The 15671-nt window shown below is 41.9% G+C and overlaps 2 protein-coding genes across 9 annotated transcripts in view; both read left to right on the forward strand.

Moving 5' to 3' along the window:
- GANC (glucosidase alpha, neutral C) overlaps positions 1-14319 on the forward strand; it is a 73655-nt gene extending 59336 nt beyond the window's left edge. For 5 of the 6 annotated variants that reach the window (XM_059890822.1, XM_002690827.6, XM_005211640.5 and 2 more), the window contains 2 exons: positions 2453-2556; positions 3163-11780. In XM_059890822.1, coding sequence (XP_059746805.1) covers positions 2453-2556; positions 3163-3272 — 214 coding nt within the window. In that variant the 3' untranslated portion in view covers positions 3273-11780. Of the gene's footprint in view, positions 1-2452; positions 2557-3162; positions 11781-13000 lie in introns of those variants that run through there. The other variant, XM_005211639.5, reaches the window with a different exon arrangement.
- Positions 14320-14417: 98 nt separating this feature from the next.
- CAPN3 (calpain 3) overlaps positions 14418-15671 on the forward strand; it is a 56087-nt gene continuing 54833 nt past the window's right edge. For 2 of the 3 annotated variants that reach the window (XM_024997263.2, XM_015473111.3), the window contains exon 1: positions 14418-14943. In XM_024997263.2, coding sequence (XP_024853031.1) covers positions 14635-14943 — 309 coding nt within the window. In that variant the 5' untranslated portion in view covers positions 14418-14634. 3 annotated transcript variants of the gene reach the window in all.

A 15671-nucleotide genomic window follows, 5' to 3' on the forward strand; every position in this document is an offset into this window, starting at 1 on the left:
TGCTATCCATTTGCTATCCTTAAATGCACAGCTAATGTTTTAAGGTACTATTTTTAAAAATTAATAATGAAGGCCATTTGTATTTTTCATCTTCTTTTCTTCGAGATTGATTAATGTATGATATAGAAATAAAATTTTAATATAAATATACAAGTATAGTATACAAATACAGTTGTAGTATATTTAAAGTATACGGTGTGATGACTTGATAAATGTATACATTGTGGAAGTATTCCCCTCATCAAGTTAATTAACACGTCCATCACCTCACATGTTTAACCTTTTTTTTTCCAGCTTTTGATGAGAACACAAGTTCTACTCTCTTAGCAAATTTCAGTTATGCAATACAGGATTATCAACTGTATTTGCCATGTTGGATATTTGATTCTCAAACCTTCTTCATCTTATAACTGAAAGTCTGTACTCTTCTACCAGCCTCTCCCTACTTCTCCCACCCCTCACCCCCTAGAAACCACCATTTTACTCTGTTTCTATGAGTTCAACTCTTTTTTCCTTTTTTTCTTTTTTTTTGCATTCCTCATATAAGTGATGCCATTCATCACTTTGTTGAATATTTCAGTCCACTTCTTGTACTGTTCAGGTCTGTGTTTTGTTAGATACTTTTTAATATTTTCCATATGTATTGAAATTCTCATTTTGTTCATGCACTGCTCTTTGAACTTGGTGAGCATCCTTATGACCATTGGTTTGAACTATCTATCAGGTAAACAATTTATCTCTATTTCAATAAGGTCAGTTTCTATAGATTAATCATGTTCTTTTGTTAGGAACATATTCTCCTGTTTCATCTGCCTTGACTCCTGGTGGTGTTTCTCACATTAGATAAGACAGCCATGTCTTCCAGTCTTTACAGACTGGCCTCATGTAGGAGATGATCCTCATTGATCAGCCTGTCCTGAGCTCCTTATAGCTTCCAGACCTTTGTGATTATCCACACTGCCATGTTTGTTTTAGTGACTGCCAGTAGTTAAGGATATGCTGAGACCCATCCGTATCCCAAGGGGCATATTTTAGTCATCACCTATATACAGGCTGATTAGAACCTTCAGGCAGTAGCTGGGAAAGTATGCAGTTAGATCCTTTCCGGGAAGAACCTGGGAGATGGATATTTTTGCCTGCTCCCTCTGCACTGAGCCCTGGGGGGATAGCCACACTGCCTATTAACAACTGCTTCTTTATTTGCTGTAATTAACTTCGTTGGCTCTCAGAGGGAGGTGATTTGAGGGCCTATCTCTCCAGGTGGGAGCCTTGAAAGGATGGACACTGGAAGTGTGATCCAAACCTTTTACTTTTCCTGGAGAAGCTAGGAGTTGCAAATTCCTTCCCAATTGTACGGGACTATGCCAGGGGTGGGCTTCCCTGGTAGCTCAGCGGTAAAGAATCCACCTGTAGTGCTGGAGTCACAGGAGATGCAGGTTCATTCCCTGGGTTGAAAAGATTCCCTGGAGGAGGGCATGGCAACTCACTCCAGTTTTCTTGCCTGGAGAATCCCCATGGACAGAGGAGCCTGGAGCCTACAGTCCATAGGGTCACAAAGAGTCAGATACAACTGAAGTGACTTAGCACGCAAACATGCCAGGGGTAGGGGTTATATGGGAAGTGTGTTTCAGCCTTTCCTGCTTGTTTTAATGTGGGTATTTTCTCAGTCACCCAATGTGCAGGAGTCACTCAGCTAGTTTTCTGGTTTCTCTCATAGAGAATTGTTCCATGTGTAGCTTTATTTTCAGTGCATCTGTTGGAAAAGAGAAATTCAGGAGCCACTCATGTTGGCACTTTGCTCTGGAGCCCCCGGGAGTACTTTTCAATCACTCTTATGAACATCCCTTCCTTATTGTCTTCATCTTCCTTTCCTTCCTTCTCTGAAAAATGAAAAAGAATTCAGTATAAATTCCTATTAATCCCATTTATTTATCTGTTCAAACATTCATTAAGGATCTGATTTCTTGCAATTTGATTGCAGCATCCAAGTCACATTTGGGACTTCAGTGTCCTTAAGTGATGTCCTTCCAAATGGTTTGTTAAAGGAAGACTGCTGGTTAGCTTGGGCTTCCCAGATGACTCAGTGGTAAACAATCCTCCTGCCATGACACAGGAGATGTGGGTTTGATCCCTGGGTCAGGAAGATCTCCTGGAGTAGGAAATGGCAACCTGTTTCACTATTCTTGCCTGGAAAATTCCATGGACAGAGGAGCCTGGTGGTCTACGGTTCATGGAGTTGCAGAGAGTCAGACATGACTGAGCACGTGTGCATTGGTTGGCTTGTCTTTGCATATAGAGTCGTCTTTTTCCATCTCTTCATCCTAGTAAATGTGACAGCTATATGTTTCATGCCTCCATAGGCATGAAGGATGGGAGGGGATGGTGATCTGGTAGCCAGTCCAAACCCCTGTTCCTCTCCTTTTCCTAATGTCATTTGTTGTATCTATTCCAGTTGTGCTGACGAGAGGGGTCATTATCCCAGCAAGTGTGTGGTGGAGCAGATCTTGGTCCTAGGCCTCAAGAAGCAGCCATCTTCTGTGACTGCCCACTCAGCTGGTAAGGAAACAGGCCACTTGGTTCTATAAGCATAGAAGTATTTGACATGAAGAGATGGTTAGTCTAAAACTGATGTAATGTGCTTAGCCAAGTGGACTCTGCTCTTTCTGGCAAGAGTCAAATATATTAGTATCTAGAGGGAACGAAGCCATCCTGCTTCTTTCTTCATCAACTGTCTTTCTGCTCATTGTAAGCTGTTAATATTTTCCTGAGGGAAATCATGTGAGGCTTGAAATAATATTGTAGCTTTTCTGAATATTTGGTTTAAACTGTAGGTATCTAAAGTCGTAGGGAATCCTACTGATATTTATTGACTTTCTTAAAGGACCTGGGACAGGATATATCTTTTTTCAACCTACTGAATTTGCTGGACAAATCACTTTGCTCCTTACAGTTTCTTTTCATTCAGTCTTTTACTCAAAACACTGGAGTGCTTCATGTTTTAAAAATTCATGGAAGTCCAGGAGTATAAGTGGTATTAATTTGGATTCTCCTATATGGAATATAAGATTTTATGACAGAGACAGAAACTTTTTAAATTCAAAGAAAAGACATTTCTTTCCTGGATAGTCAACAGACTTTCCCTTTTACTGTTTGGATCTCTAGATGGCAGCGCTCAGCCTGTGGCTTTTACGTACCATGCCACAACATCCACCCTAAAGCTGGAGACGCTCTCGCTGAACATTGGTGCGGACTGGAAGGTGCGCGTCCAGTGACGGAGCAGTGCACCTGGTGGCAGAGCCAGGAGCAGCGGCGCCTCTCCGCCTTCCCTGGGGCCTTTTATGCGATTTGTGCCACGTGCTAATTGACTTCTCTGGCTTAAAGTCAGCTTTCATTAGTCACAGTTTATTAGTGAACAGTAGATTTCAGATTTTTCAGATGTTACATTCTTAGACGTGCTGGGAATCATACTCTTGGTGTCACACACCACTTCGACATGCAAGTGGCCCAGAGACATTTATAGCATTCACAGACCTCGCGTTGCTCCCTGGGCCATGGCCTGGGGTATGTGCTGTGGCCCAGTGGGGAGCTTCTCTTTGAGCACAGCTGGGTGAGTTTGTTTTAAGTGACAGGTGGGCCAAGGCCGCCTTGTGGCCCATTTGTGAAAGCTCGTCTCAGTCCATGTGGCCAAGCCACTCCAGCTCCAGCAGCTGAGCTGCTCAAGGTCTCTCTCGAAGTGGACAGTGGCCTCTGGTAACCACCTCCCCCCACAGATCTCTTTTACCCACTTAGACATGGGCAAGGCAGCCCTTTTCTACTTGCACTGTATGTACTGCAGCAACAGGGAGTTACTCTACCTTACAGACTGAAAAGCTGGCTTAAAACTCAATATTCAGAAAACTAAGATCATGGCATCTGGTCCCATCATTTCATGGCAAATAGATGGGAAAACAATGGAAACAGTCATAGACTTTATTTTCTTGGGCTCCAAAATCACTGCAGATGGTGACTGCAGCCATGCAATTAAAAGATGCTTGTTTCTTGAAAAAAAAGTTATGACCAACCTAGACAGCATATTAAAAAGCAGAGACATTACTTTGCCAACAAAGGTCTGTCTGGTCAAAGCTATGGTTTTTCCAATAGTCATGTATGGATGACTTGGATCACAAGTGGGGAGAGTTGGACCACAAAGAAAGCTGAGCGCTGAAGAATTGATGCTTCTGAACTACGCTGTTGAAGAAGGCTCTTGAGAGTCCCTTGGACTGCAAGAAGATCAAACCAGTCAATCCTAAAGGAAATCAGTCCTGAATATCCATTGGAAGGACTAATGCTGAAGCTCCAATACTTTGGCCGCCTAATGCGAAGAACTGATTCACTGAAAAAGACTCTGATGCTCGGAAAGATTGAAGGCAGGAGAAGGGGACATCAGAGGATGAGATGGTTGGATGGCATCACCGACTTGATGGACATGAGTTTGAGCAAGCTCTAGGAGTTGGCGATGGACAGGGAAGCCTGGCATGCTGTAGTCTATGGGGTCGCAAAGAGTCGGTCATGACTGAGTGAACTAAAGTAAGAGACTGAATCAAAAACACAAAGGGAGTCTTTTACTTGTCATGTTTTTTGGGTCTCCAAAGTTCCAAATTAATCTTCTTAAAATTCTAATCTCTTAATATCGGTTTTATTAAATACTGTCTACTACCCAAAGATTATTTGTAACATGAGTAAACTGTAATTTAAATTAATAACATAAATACCCACCATCAAACTTCAGAATAAGAACATGGGACTAGACTGAGGGTGAGGTAAGTGAGACACTTGCCTGGGACAGAAAATATACGGGGATGCCCAAATTCACAGTAATCAAAATAAATAATACTTTAATGCAATATTTTAAAAATCAACACTAAAAGAAAAAAATCCATGATGAACAAATATCACAATTTTAAATAAGGATAGGATCAATATACCACATTTTGCATTTGACTCAGATCCCAGCGCAGCTCGGCATGGGCTGGAGCACTACACCACACAGCCCCTTGGGAGGTCCCCAGGGACTCCCTGCGGCTACAGCATCTGCTGGGGCAGCCTCGTATCCTAGCCCTCCTCAACATACACACTTGCTTATCAGGCATCCTCCACTTAGTAACTTGCCAACTGCCACCCCAGTGCCTTCTGTTCCCTGGACCCAATATCTACTGCCTGCCCTCTATGTATGCAGATCCTACCATCTGTCCAGGCACAACTCAAATCCCACTTCCCCATAGAGCCTTTCTAACTCCCTAACACCCACAACTCCCCTTTACCACAAGCAGTGATTTTGCCCTCCTGACAGGCAGCCCCACTTCTACATAACGTGCAGTCGGATGAACATTCTCTTGGATGGCCCCTCAGTGTTTCAGGTTCGTCTGTCTTGTTTCCCTATTAGATGGCATGTTCTCCAAGATCATGTTATATTTCTCTTATATCTGCCAGAGCACCCTTATACTTGACTTTTAGTAATGATTGGCTGACTGATGGATTGATTAAAAATTGAGAATTGAATATACTTGTTTCTGCTTGACTTTTAAGACATAGGACTCTTCCCTCCAGATATAGTAAATGTTGTGCATTTCCTGGTAGACACATTTCATTGTATCAGTTGAACTTTGCACTATATGTAAGTAACATAGACATATGCAGATTCTTTGTTCCTATTTCTGCAAGTTTTACAATTAAGGAGAAAGGAAGAAATCTCCATCGGCTGAAGTTTTATTTCCCAACTTCAGATTTCCCTGCCAACCTAATTGGAAAAGACCCTGATTCTGGACAAAATTGAAGACAGAAGGAGAAGGAGACGACAGAGGATGAGATGGTTGGATGGCATCACTGACTCTATGGACATGAATTTGAGCAAGTTCCAGGAGTTGGTGATGGACAAGGAAGCCTGGTGTGCTGCAGTCCATGGGGTCATAAAGAGTTAGACACGACTGAGCGACTGAACTGAAATGAACCTGAAAGCTGAATGTTCTTATCTAATATAAATGATGGTTTTTAATAGCATTTAATGGGAAATAGATAGGGAAACAGTGGAAACAGTGTCAGACTTTATTTTTTTGGGCTCCAAAATCACTGCAGATGGTGACTGCAGCCATGAAATTAAAAGATACTTACTCCTTGGAAGGAAAGTTATGACCAACCTAGATAGCATATTCAAAAGCAGAGACATTACTTTGCCAACAAAGGTCCGCTTGTCAAGGCTATGGTTTTTCCAGTGGTCATGTATGGATGTGAGAATTGGACTATGAAGAAAAAGCTGAGTGCCAAAGAATTGATGCTTTTGAAGTGTGGTATTGGAGAAGACTCTTGAGAGTCCCTTGGACTGCAAGGAGATCCAACCAGTCCATTCTAAAGGAGATCAGTCCTGGGTATTCATTGGAAAGACTGATGCTAAAGCTGAAACTCCAATACTTTGGCCACCTCATGCGAAGAGTTGACTCATTGGAAAAGACTCTGATGCTGGGAGGGATTGGGGGCAGGAGGAGAAAGGGACGACAGAGGATGAGATGGCTGGATGGCAGCACTGACTCGATGGACATGAGTTTGGGTGAACTCCGGGAGTTGGTGATGGACAGGGAGGCCTGGCATGCTGCAATTCATGGGGTCGCAAAGAGTTGGACATGAATGAGCGACTGAACTGAACTGAAAGCTGAATAATCAAGACCTATCTTCAGATCAATATATATTGCATGTCTATTCATTTAAAATATTTTGGAAACAAGGAATGTAACAAGAACTGTAGAGTAAGTTAGTGAGGAACTTCTCTGTCTTGACCCAGAACTATACTGAAAGGTTTAACTAGACACATTGAATGGAGAAAAATACAGCCTGGGTGTTCTCGAATGTTCTCTGCTCTTAATCGCTTGTCACGTTTTCCCCATATCCTTTTTCTGATGCTAAGGTCCAGAGAGCTTTGACCAACTTGGGGCCAGGTTGATCTACAGTGTTCAGTTACCTTGTTGTGGCTGATTCTGGATATGCTTTCTCAGGAAACTGGATTTAATGTAATAAAGTAGAATCATTTCAGGAGTGATTCAAACAAAACTCTAAAATGAGTGTGTAATATGTCTTTCCTTTAAGACTTAAATGCCCTGAAATGAGCTGACAAATCAGTTTAAAAACAGGAACTGCTCAAAAGCAATATGGGCAAAGGTAATTCACAGAAGAAATTGAAACAGGCAAAATAAGTATGAAATATTGACTCATTGGAAAAAACTCTGATGCTGGGAGGGATCGGGGGCAGGAGGAGAAGGGGACGACAGAGGATGAGATGGCTGGATGGCATCACTGACTCGATGGACGTGAGTCTGAGTGAACTCCAGGAGTTGGTGATGGACAGGGAGGCCTGGCGTGCTGCGATTCATGGGGTCGAGAAGAGTCGGACACGACTGAGCAACTGAAATGAACTGACTGATGCTCAGCCCTATTAATATTTAAAGAAATTCAATAAGGGCTGCCTGATTGGCCAAGATTAAGATGAAACTGACATTGGCATAGGAGCTAGGCATTCTCATGCATCATTAGAAGAATTAGAATAAGTATAATCTTTCAGGATGGCAATCTGGCAATAGCATCAAAATTTTTAATTTGCATACTTTAACCCAACAATTCCACTTCAGATAAATTGCTCAGAGCTACTAATTGCAATGTGTTTTATACTGTTGAAAACCAGAAATAAACTGAATGTCCTTTAACAGGAGATTGGTTAAATATAACCCTTTCATACAGTGGAGTGTTATGCAACCATTAAAATAACAACCTATATATATCAACATAGAAGTATGTTCTGGATAAAATGTCTACTGAGTGACTTCATTTAAGTAAATAATAAACCAAAATTTGAGGTACCATCCTATACTGTGCAGAGTGAGAAGGACATAAAAAACAGCTCTCTCAGAACTGTTTCAGATTGAAGGAGGAAATAGAGAGACATGACACTAAATGTGTTCTCTCCTGGAACTAAAAAGGAAATTACTAGGACAGTTGGAAAAATTTGAATGGGATATTTTGATTACATGGTAATTTTCCTAATTTTGAGAATTGCACCATGATTATATAGAAGAATTTCCTTGTTTTAGGAAACACATGGAAGTATTGAATATTAAAGGGTAATGGGCCCTCATAGCTCTAACTTACTCTAAAATGGCTCAGAATATAATTTATGTATGTATGAGAAAAACAGAGAGAAAATCAGCAAAATGTGTTAAAAATGTTACAACGAAGAATCTGGATGAACCATGTACAGGAACTTCTTATACTATATTTTCAACATGCCTGTAAGTTTTAAACTATTTCAAAGCAAAGTTTTAAAAACAAAGGTGCTGAGCCATATCTCCATAGTATCCAGTAGCTGTAAAAAGTTTGGTTTCTATTATTGTAAAGGGTTATAAGGTGTGGCATGTAAAATAGGATGAAAAATGGGGTTAAGAATGAACTCCAGGGATTTCCCTGGTGGTTCAGTGGTAAAGAATCTGCCAGCCAATGTGGGGGACACAGGTTCTATCCTTGGTCTGGGAAGATTCCACATGCCACAGGGCAACTAAGCCCACGCACCACAACCACTGAGCCTAGATCTGTGCTCCTCAATGAGAGAAGCCACCACAACGAGAAGCCCTCGCACTGCAGCTAGCGAGTAACCCCTGCTCACTGCAACTGGAGAAAGCCTGTGCACGTCAATGAAGACCCAGCACAGCCAAAAATAAAAAAAAGAAGAATGAATTCCAGACCACTATGGAGAACAGTATGGAAGTTCTTTAAAACACTAAAAATGGAATTACCGTATCCATTTTTCTGGTTTTCAACAGTATAAACCACATTGCAATTAGTAGCTCTAAGCAATTTATCTGATTTATCTGAAGTGGAATTGTTGGGTTAAAGTATGCAAATTAAAAATGGATATGGTAATCCAGCTTCTGAGCATGTATCCATGTATCCATAAAGGATGAAAACATAATTAGAAAACATACGTGCACCCCAATGCTCATAGCAGCACTGTTTACAATAGCCAAGACATGGAAATAACCTAAATGTCCATCAACAGAGGAATGGATAAAGAAGATATAGTACATTTATACAATGGGATATTACTCAGCCATAAAAAAAGAAGTAAATAATGCCATTTGCAACAACATGGACAGACCTGGAGATTATCAAACTCTAAGGCAAGTAACTCAAGAAAGACAGATATCATATGATATCATTTATATGTGGAATTTTAAAAAATGAAAGAAATTAGTTTATTTACAAAACAGAAGTAGGCCCGTAGACTTAGAAAACAAACTTATGGTTACCAAAGGGAAAAGGGGGGTGAGGGGTAAATTAGGAGTTTGAAATTAACAGATGCCCATTACTATATATATAATAAACAACAAGCACCTACTGTATAGCACAGAGAACCATATTATATATCTTGTTAAAAACCTGTAACAGGAAAGAATCTGAGAAAGAATATACACACACACACACATACACACACATACATGTCTGAATCACTTTGTGTATACCTGAAACTAACACAACACTGTAATCAACTATTTACTTCAATTTAAAAAATTAAAAAGAAAAAAAAATAAATAAAAAATTAAAAAGAATGAACTCTAGTACAAGAAAATACGTTTATTTCTGATGCAGCAGACCTCTTCAGATCATCAGATGAGCTGTTCCTCACTTGAGAAATGCCAGCCAGGCCAAGTCCTCTACTTCAGGGAACACAAATACCACACTCAGAGCACCAGGCCAGGAGACCCTGACTGCCCCCACCCTGCCCCCCTGCCAATGCTGTGGCAGCACTCTCTGAGCTTTTATATGTGTCTCCCCACAGAGGTCTTGTCTGACTGCAAGGGCTGACCAAGGAACCTTACATCCTGGTTAACTGAGATTGGCCTATCAGATATATAGGGAATAGCCATAGGGAATTCTGGAGTTTGGTCTGTGTGCAGAATTCCTTCACTTTTTCACATCCCTTTTAGTATCAGTGTATCATAATGATAGCAGAAACACAGTCAAAACACTTAAATATTTGGAGTTTAATGGCTTTTAGCTCATAATTGACCATCTTACCTAAAAGCCTTCTCAGTGATGAAACTGCTATGGCAACATCAAACTTTCCACTCTGCTTTTAAGATTTCCATCTATCACATCCTCTGAATGCCCAGCATAATTCCAGGGGTGGGAGGGAGGTGGCACTCTAGACTAAAATAACTTCTCAGCCTAGGGGATAGAAAGCCATCAGCAACTCTCCTGGAAACATTACAGTCTTAACCATAGACAATGGAGGCCGTATAACTGGCATTCTAGCAGAAATAAAGGAGACATTGGCATTTGATATCAGATCTGCCTGTCTTATGACCAGACTTGCTAAAGACTGCAGTGTCGCAGCAAGGCCAAGCCAGAGTCAGACAGCTGCTTCTCAACAGTTGTTTTCAGCACGGCCGATGGTGTTAGATTCCACTCCCATCAGAGGTAGGAGAAGGGAAGCCCTATTTATATACAGGAATCCAGCGATCTTATGCCTAATGCAGTTATTGGAGTCTTAGTTTTGCATTTACTCTTTCACTGATTATCAGGAGACCCAGGATCTAGCTTGGTTCTGTAGCGAACTGGCAGGGTGATCTTGGCCATGTCATTTAATCTCTCTAGGCCTGGATTTCCTCTTTTTTCAAGAAAAGAAATAATCTCTAAAATTCTGTGACTTTCCCATGACTTAACTAAAAATACAGTAGATAGCACAAGTTTTCTCACCTCTAAATTGGGATTTATCAAACCTGCAAGGTTGTGTACAGACTCAAAGTATTCCATGTGTATGAAAGGAAAAAAATAGTAACTTTGGAGAAACCTGGTAGATACCACCTTTGCCAAGTAATCAAGGTTGATATCACCAGTAATAAAATGCATCAATATTAAGTATTCCCACGTCTGATTTGATGCTGCTGCTGATGAGAAGGGCATATAACCTCTGTGATATTCTTCCCCCCAAACCATAACCTCAGTCTAATCACATGAAAATCAGACAAATTCAAGTCAGGGACGTTCTGCAACATACCTGACAAGTACACTTCAAAAGTGCCAAGTTCAGGAGAGATTGGAACTGTCGGGGATTGGAGGACACCAAGGAGACGCAACAATTAAATGCAGTGCAGATCAGATTCTGCAAAAGAAGGGGAAAAAAAAAAAAAAACTGCATAGTGGGAACACTGAAAAAAATCTAAACATATCTTGTAGTTCAATTAATAGTACCTTACCAACATTCATTTCTGAGTTTTGATCATTGTACTGTGGTTATATAAGGTATAAACATTAAGGGAGGCTATTGAAGGAACTCTGTGCTGTCTTTGCAATCCTTTTGTATGTCTAAAATTAATTTAAAAGTTTTAAAAACTATATGAAGTAGCTAGCTCACAGTAGGCATGTAATGAGTGGTAGGTGTTCTAATTATAAATGAATTCATTAATTCCGACAGTGTTGAGTTAAATGTTGGTGGGAGACAGGGATACACAATCATTAACTGCCTTGTTGGTGTAACAGGAGTCATTCCAGCCACAGATACTGCATAACTTAGGCTGAAATGTGTTATAAAAACTAGTCCTTCATTCTTTTTTTTTTCTTCATTCTTGAAGAGGCTTCTAGGAATTGAAATTTGCAGCTGTTTACATGCTCATTGTCTGCTTTTGTTTGTGGGCTCAGATTGGATTTTTTACTGAGAGCCTGAGTTTCTACAGCTGTGTAGATGAATAAACCTTGAGTCTGGACCTGCTGATCTGATAGGGGTTTTATCCACAACCATTGGTAAAGCAAACTGAATTCCACCTTGCACTCTGTGCGTTTGATATTCCCATCCTGCTATGACAAGAGGCTGATCTCCATCACACACCTGTCTTCATTACCCACAGATGGACCTGGCTTAGACAGTTGAGGAAAGAAAGATCAACTGTGTGTGGCCTGGAGACGCTCCTCCCCCAGGGGCAAATCAGCCAAGATACTTTAATTGCATTGGCAAAGCAATAAGAAGCAGAAGAAATTTCTTCTCACACAGAGAAGTTTCATTCAACAGATATGCAACATGTGTTTATTAAGAGCCTTCTATAGGCTTAGGTGAAGTCTTCATCTGAGACTTCACCTTCATCTGAGGGTGAAGTCAGTCTTTTTGGAGGCTCTTTTAGTGCAGGCAGGTAGGCACACCACACCTCTGATTGGAGACTGTGACCACACAGTCCTGGGCAGACACACTCACTGTACACATGGAAGATGTTCAGTAGATGCTCATAAAGTGAAAGCTGATTTGTACCAATGTCATTCAACCTGGTTTAACCCCAAAATAGTATTAACTTTGGTTCATCTCTAACAATTGTCAACTACAAACTGGCACTTGCCACGGACACTTGCCATCTACAAGGTTTAAACCATGCGCTATTGCAGCTGCTGACGTTCAACACGCCATGAAAGGAGTTCAGGGTGGAGAGCAGAAATAAAGCACTGTGCTCCATTGGGGGAGGAGGGAAACTAGCAGGACAGGTCTTCAGATAGCTAGATATGTTCAGGAGCCAATTTTATGAGCCCAATTCTCATATCTCTTCATATCTAGAAAAGCACTAAAACCCTTCATGGTAACGACTGTTCCTCATGACTAGCAAAAGCTTTATGAGACTAGCATAAACCTTCTAGAAAAATATGCGCTTGATTGCATGTATTCTCCCTTCCAAAATCACATATATACTGACCCTCCCTGCCTCTTTGGAGCAGTGTCTCAGAGCTATCTGAAGTGATGTCTCTCCAGCTTTAGGCCTCATTTTGCCCAAATAAAAACTTAACTTGCAACTCTCACATTGTGCATTTTTTTTAAGTTGACACAATAACAACATTTATTATGTGCTTAAGACAATCCTGGCACTATTTTAAATGTTTTACACAATTTGCTTAATTTTTACAACAAGTCAATAACAGAATGACTACCATTATACCCATTTTATAGGCAAGAAGACTGAGACATCAGATGAAAGGAAGAAGTAACCTACTTAATCATGGAGAAGGGAATGACAACCAACCCCAGTATTCTTCCCTGGAAAATCCCACAGACAGAGGAGGCTGGCGTGCTACAGTCCATAGGGTCACAGAGACGGACATGACTGAGCGACTAACACACACACTCCACCTACAGCTGCACAGGCATAGCAAGAGAGCAGAAAGCCTAAACTGTGAACCCAGACATCAGCTTCACATGCTCCCTCCTCTGCTCTACTCTTCAAGAGTAGCAGTAAAGACCCTTGGGCTTTTCCTTGGAGGGATGGGAGAATGAGCTTATGGTTCCTACAAGCTGTAACTCCAGACCTAGGGCTCCTCAAAACTGCAACCCTGGTGATCATGAGCCTGGTAATTCTCCCTATTCCAGCTATCACTTCCCCACTTCTCTCATAGCCTCTAGCCTTGGGCTGATAACGTGGTCACATGGGGACAGGTGGGACTGCAGTCTGGGACTAGATTCCACTCAGCCACACTTGGAATGTGGCCATCTCCTTACAACCTGGGTAGCAGCTACCATGAGCAGAAGACAAGGTGGAGGCCAGGCAGGCAGTTCCCTTCCCCAGAGCCACTTGTGCCTGAAGCCACCTCTTTAGGTATCACATGCCAGGACTTGACAGCCAGCCTGGCTCAGTATCCAATTCCGACTTCTGACTCAGATGCCTAATGTGGCATGCCTGAATATGCTGTGCTCAGGTGCACTTTTTGTAAAGGATCTGGTTCCAGTGTTGATTTGGAGAGGTGGGGAGAGACAAGTGATGCCTAGGTCAAGAAGAGACAGGGATTTTCTCAGCTGAGAACTCTGCTGAGTGGCCTTTTCCACCCAGACGGTTTCACTGAACGCTGACATCAGAACATTCTAGAAGAGATACCAAATCAAGTCGAATAATGTTCTGATATCCTAGAATTTTCAAAAGTAAAAACCGTGTTCTTAAAAATGCTTAGAATATTCTCCTAGAATTCAGTATTTCACATCCACACTCGCTAGCTTTTCTCAATCTTGTTCTCCATTAATCTGGTGGCCAATAGTTTGGTAGTCCGCTGATTCAATACTGCATCTGCCATTCTTTGCTAATTTTCAGTTTCAACGTACTCAAATATTCCCCTTTCATTTCCTGATAACATCAGCACTTCATGGCAACACAGGGACATCCCTGACCAGGTCCTTCTCTCTCTATCACGCAGGCTAGCTGCACCACTACCCTCTCTATTGCTCTCATACTCATGATCTTTCTTCATGTCTATTTTTGGTCTTCCTGGCTCAAGCTTCTTTGGGCCACTGAAACATAACCCTCACTCTCTTTCTCTCCCTCTGGTATGTATGCTGCTGGTTGGAGCCCCCCAGGTAAAAACTGCTGCAGAAATCCTTTAGTGCTCCTTCCTCAGGAAAACTGATGGCTTCCGGACCACAGCTCAGTTTTTAAGCTGGACAACCTTCTGATGGGTTTTAAACTTCGAATTGGATGTGGACATTTTTCTTTCTGATGACAGAATCACTGGAACTTCCCCTTTGCAGTTGCTTCCTTTCCTTAAAGGTAGCTGAATCTTGCTGTCTTTAAAAACCTTTTCTTTCCAAATTTGCCTGCCATGCCGACCGTCATTAGCGCCTCTGTGGCCCCACGGACAGGGGCTGAGCCCATGTCCCCAGGGCCCATCGCCCAGGCAGCCCAGGACAAGGGCACCGAGGCAGGGGGTGGAAACCCAAGTGGCATCTACTCAGCCATCATCAGCCGCAATTTTCCCATTATTGGGGTGAAAGAGAAGACATTCGAGCAGCTTCACAAGAAATGTCTGGAAAAGAAGGTTCTTTTTGTGGATCCTGAGTTCCCACCGGACGAGACCTCCCTGTTTTACAGCCAGAAGTTCCCCATCCAGTTCGTCTGGAAGAGACCTCCGGTGAGTAGCTGACTGCTTGCTGCTTGGGTTTTTTTCCCTCAGAGAAAACCTCCTACTCAGCACCTCCCCACAGCACAGCTCAGGGAGGCACAGGGCACTGGGTGGAGGATCCTGGAGCAGCTCCATGGGGCTCTGTCCTCAGGGGAGGAGGGCTCATTCTCACTCCTTGCTCTCTTTCTGAAAAAAATCTTTGTTTTTTTACAAAAGCAATTGGAACTCAATTTAATTCACCCTATAAAAAGGAAATATTCCTTTCCCAGAACAAATTCCAAACTAGAATATCCAAACAACTTCCAAAATTCTGACCTGGAGAGGAGTCCAGATCTACTCTCTGTTGAGTGGCTGCATCTTATTAAGATTTTTTTCACTCTCTCATGGGAGGGTGAAAATTGTGATGTTCATTTTAGTTTGCCAGTGGCCATGTTTTTCTGAAATACAGTCCTGAAAAGAGGAAAGTGGCAGCGAAGACTACTTTTTCGAGCACAAAATGTTAGGATTAGAAGAAGACCTAGCCATCATTTGTCCTCACCTCCTGAATGAGGAAATAAAGACACACCACAGCAAAGCCTATTCAGGACACGCATGACAGCCTGGATGAAAACCTTTTCTTAACGGCTGTTCCAGCCTCTGGCTTCCATGTATAGCGATCTACCAGAAGGCAAGTCACATTTCCCAGGCTTCCTTCTCTGATCACACCTCTGGCATGACCCTTTCTTTAATTCAATAAA

Source organism: Bos taurus, chromosome 10 (genome assembly GCF_002263795.3).
Source record: "Bos taurus isolate L1 Dominette 01449 registration number 42190680 breed Hereford chromosome 10, ARS-UCD2.0, whole genome shotgun sequence".
Lineage (NCBI taxonomy): Eukaryota > Metazoa > Chordata > Mammalia > Artiodactyla > Bovidae > Bos > Bos taurus.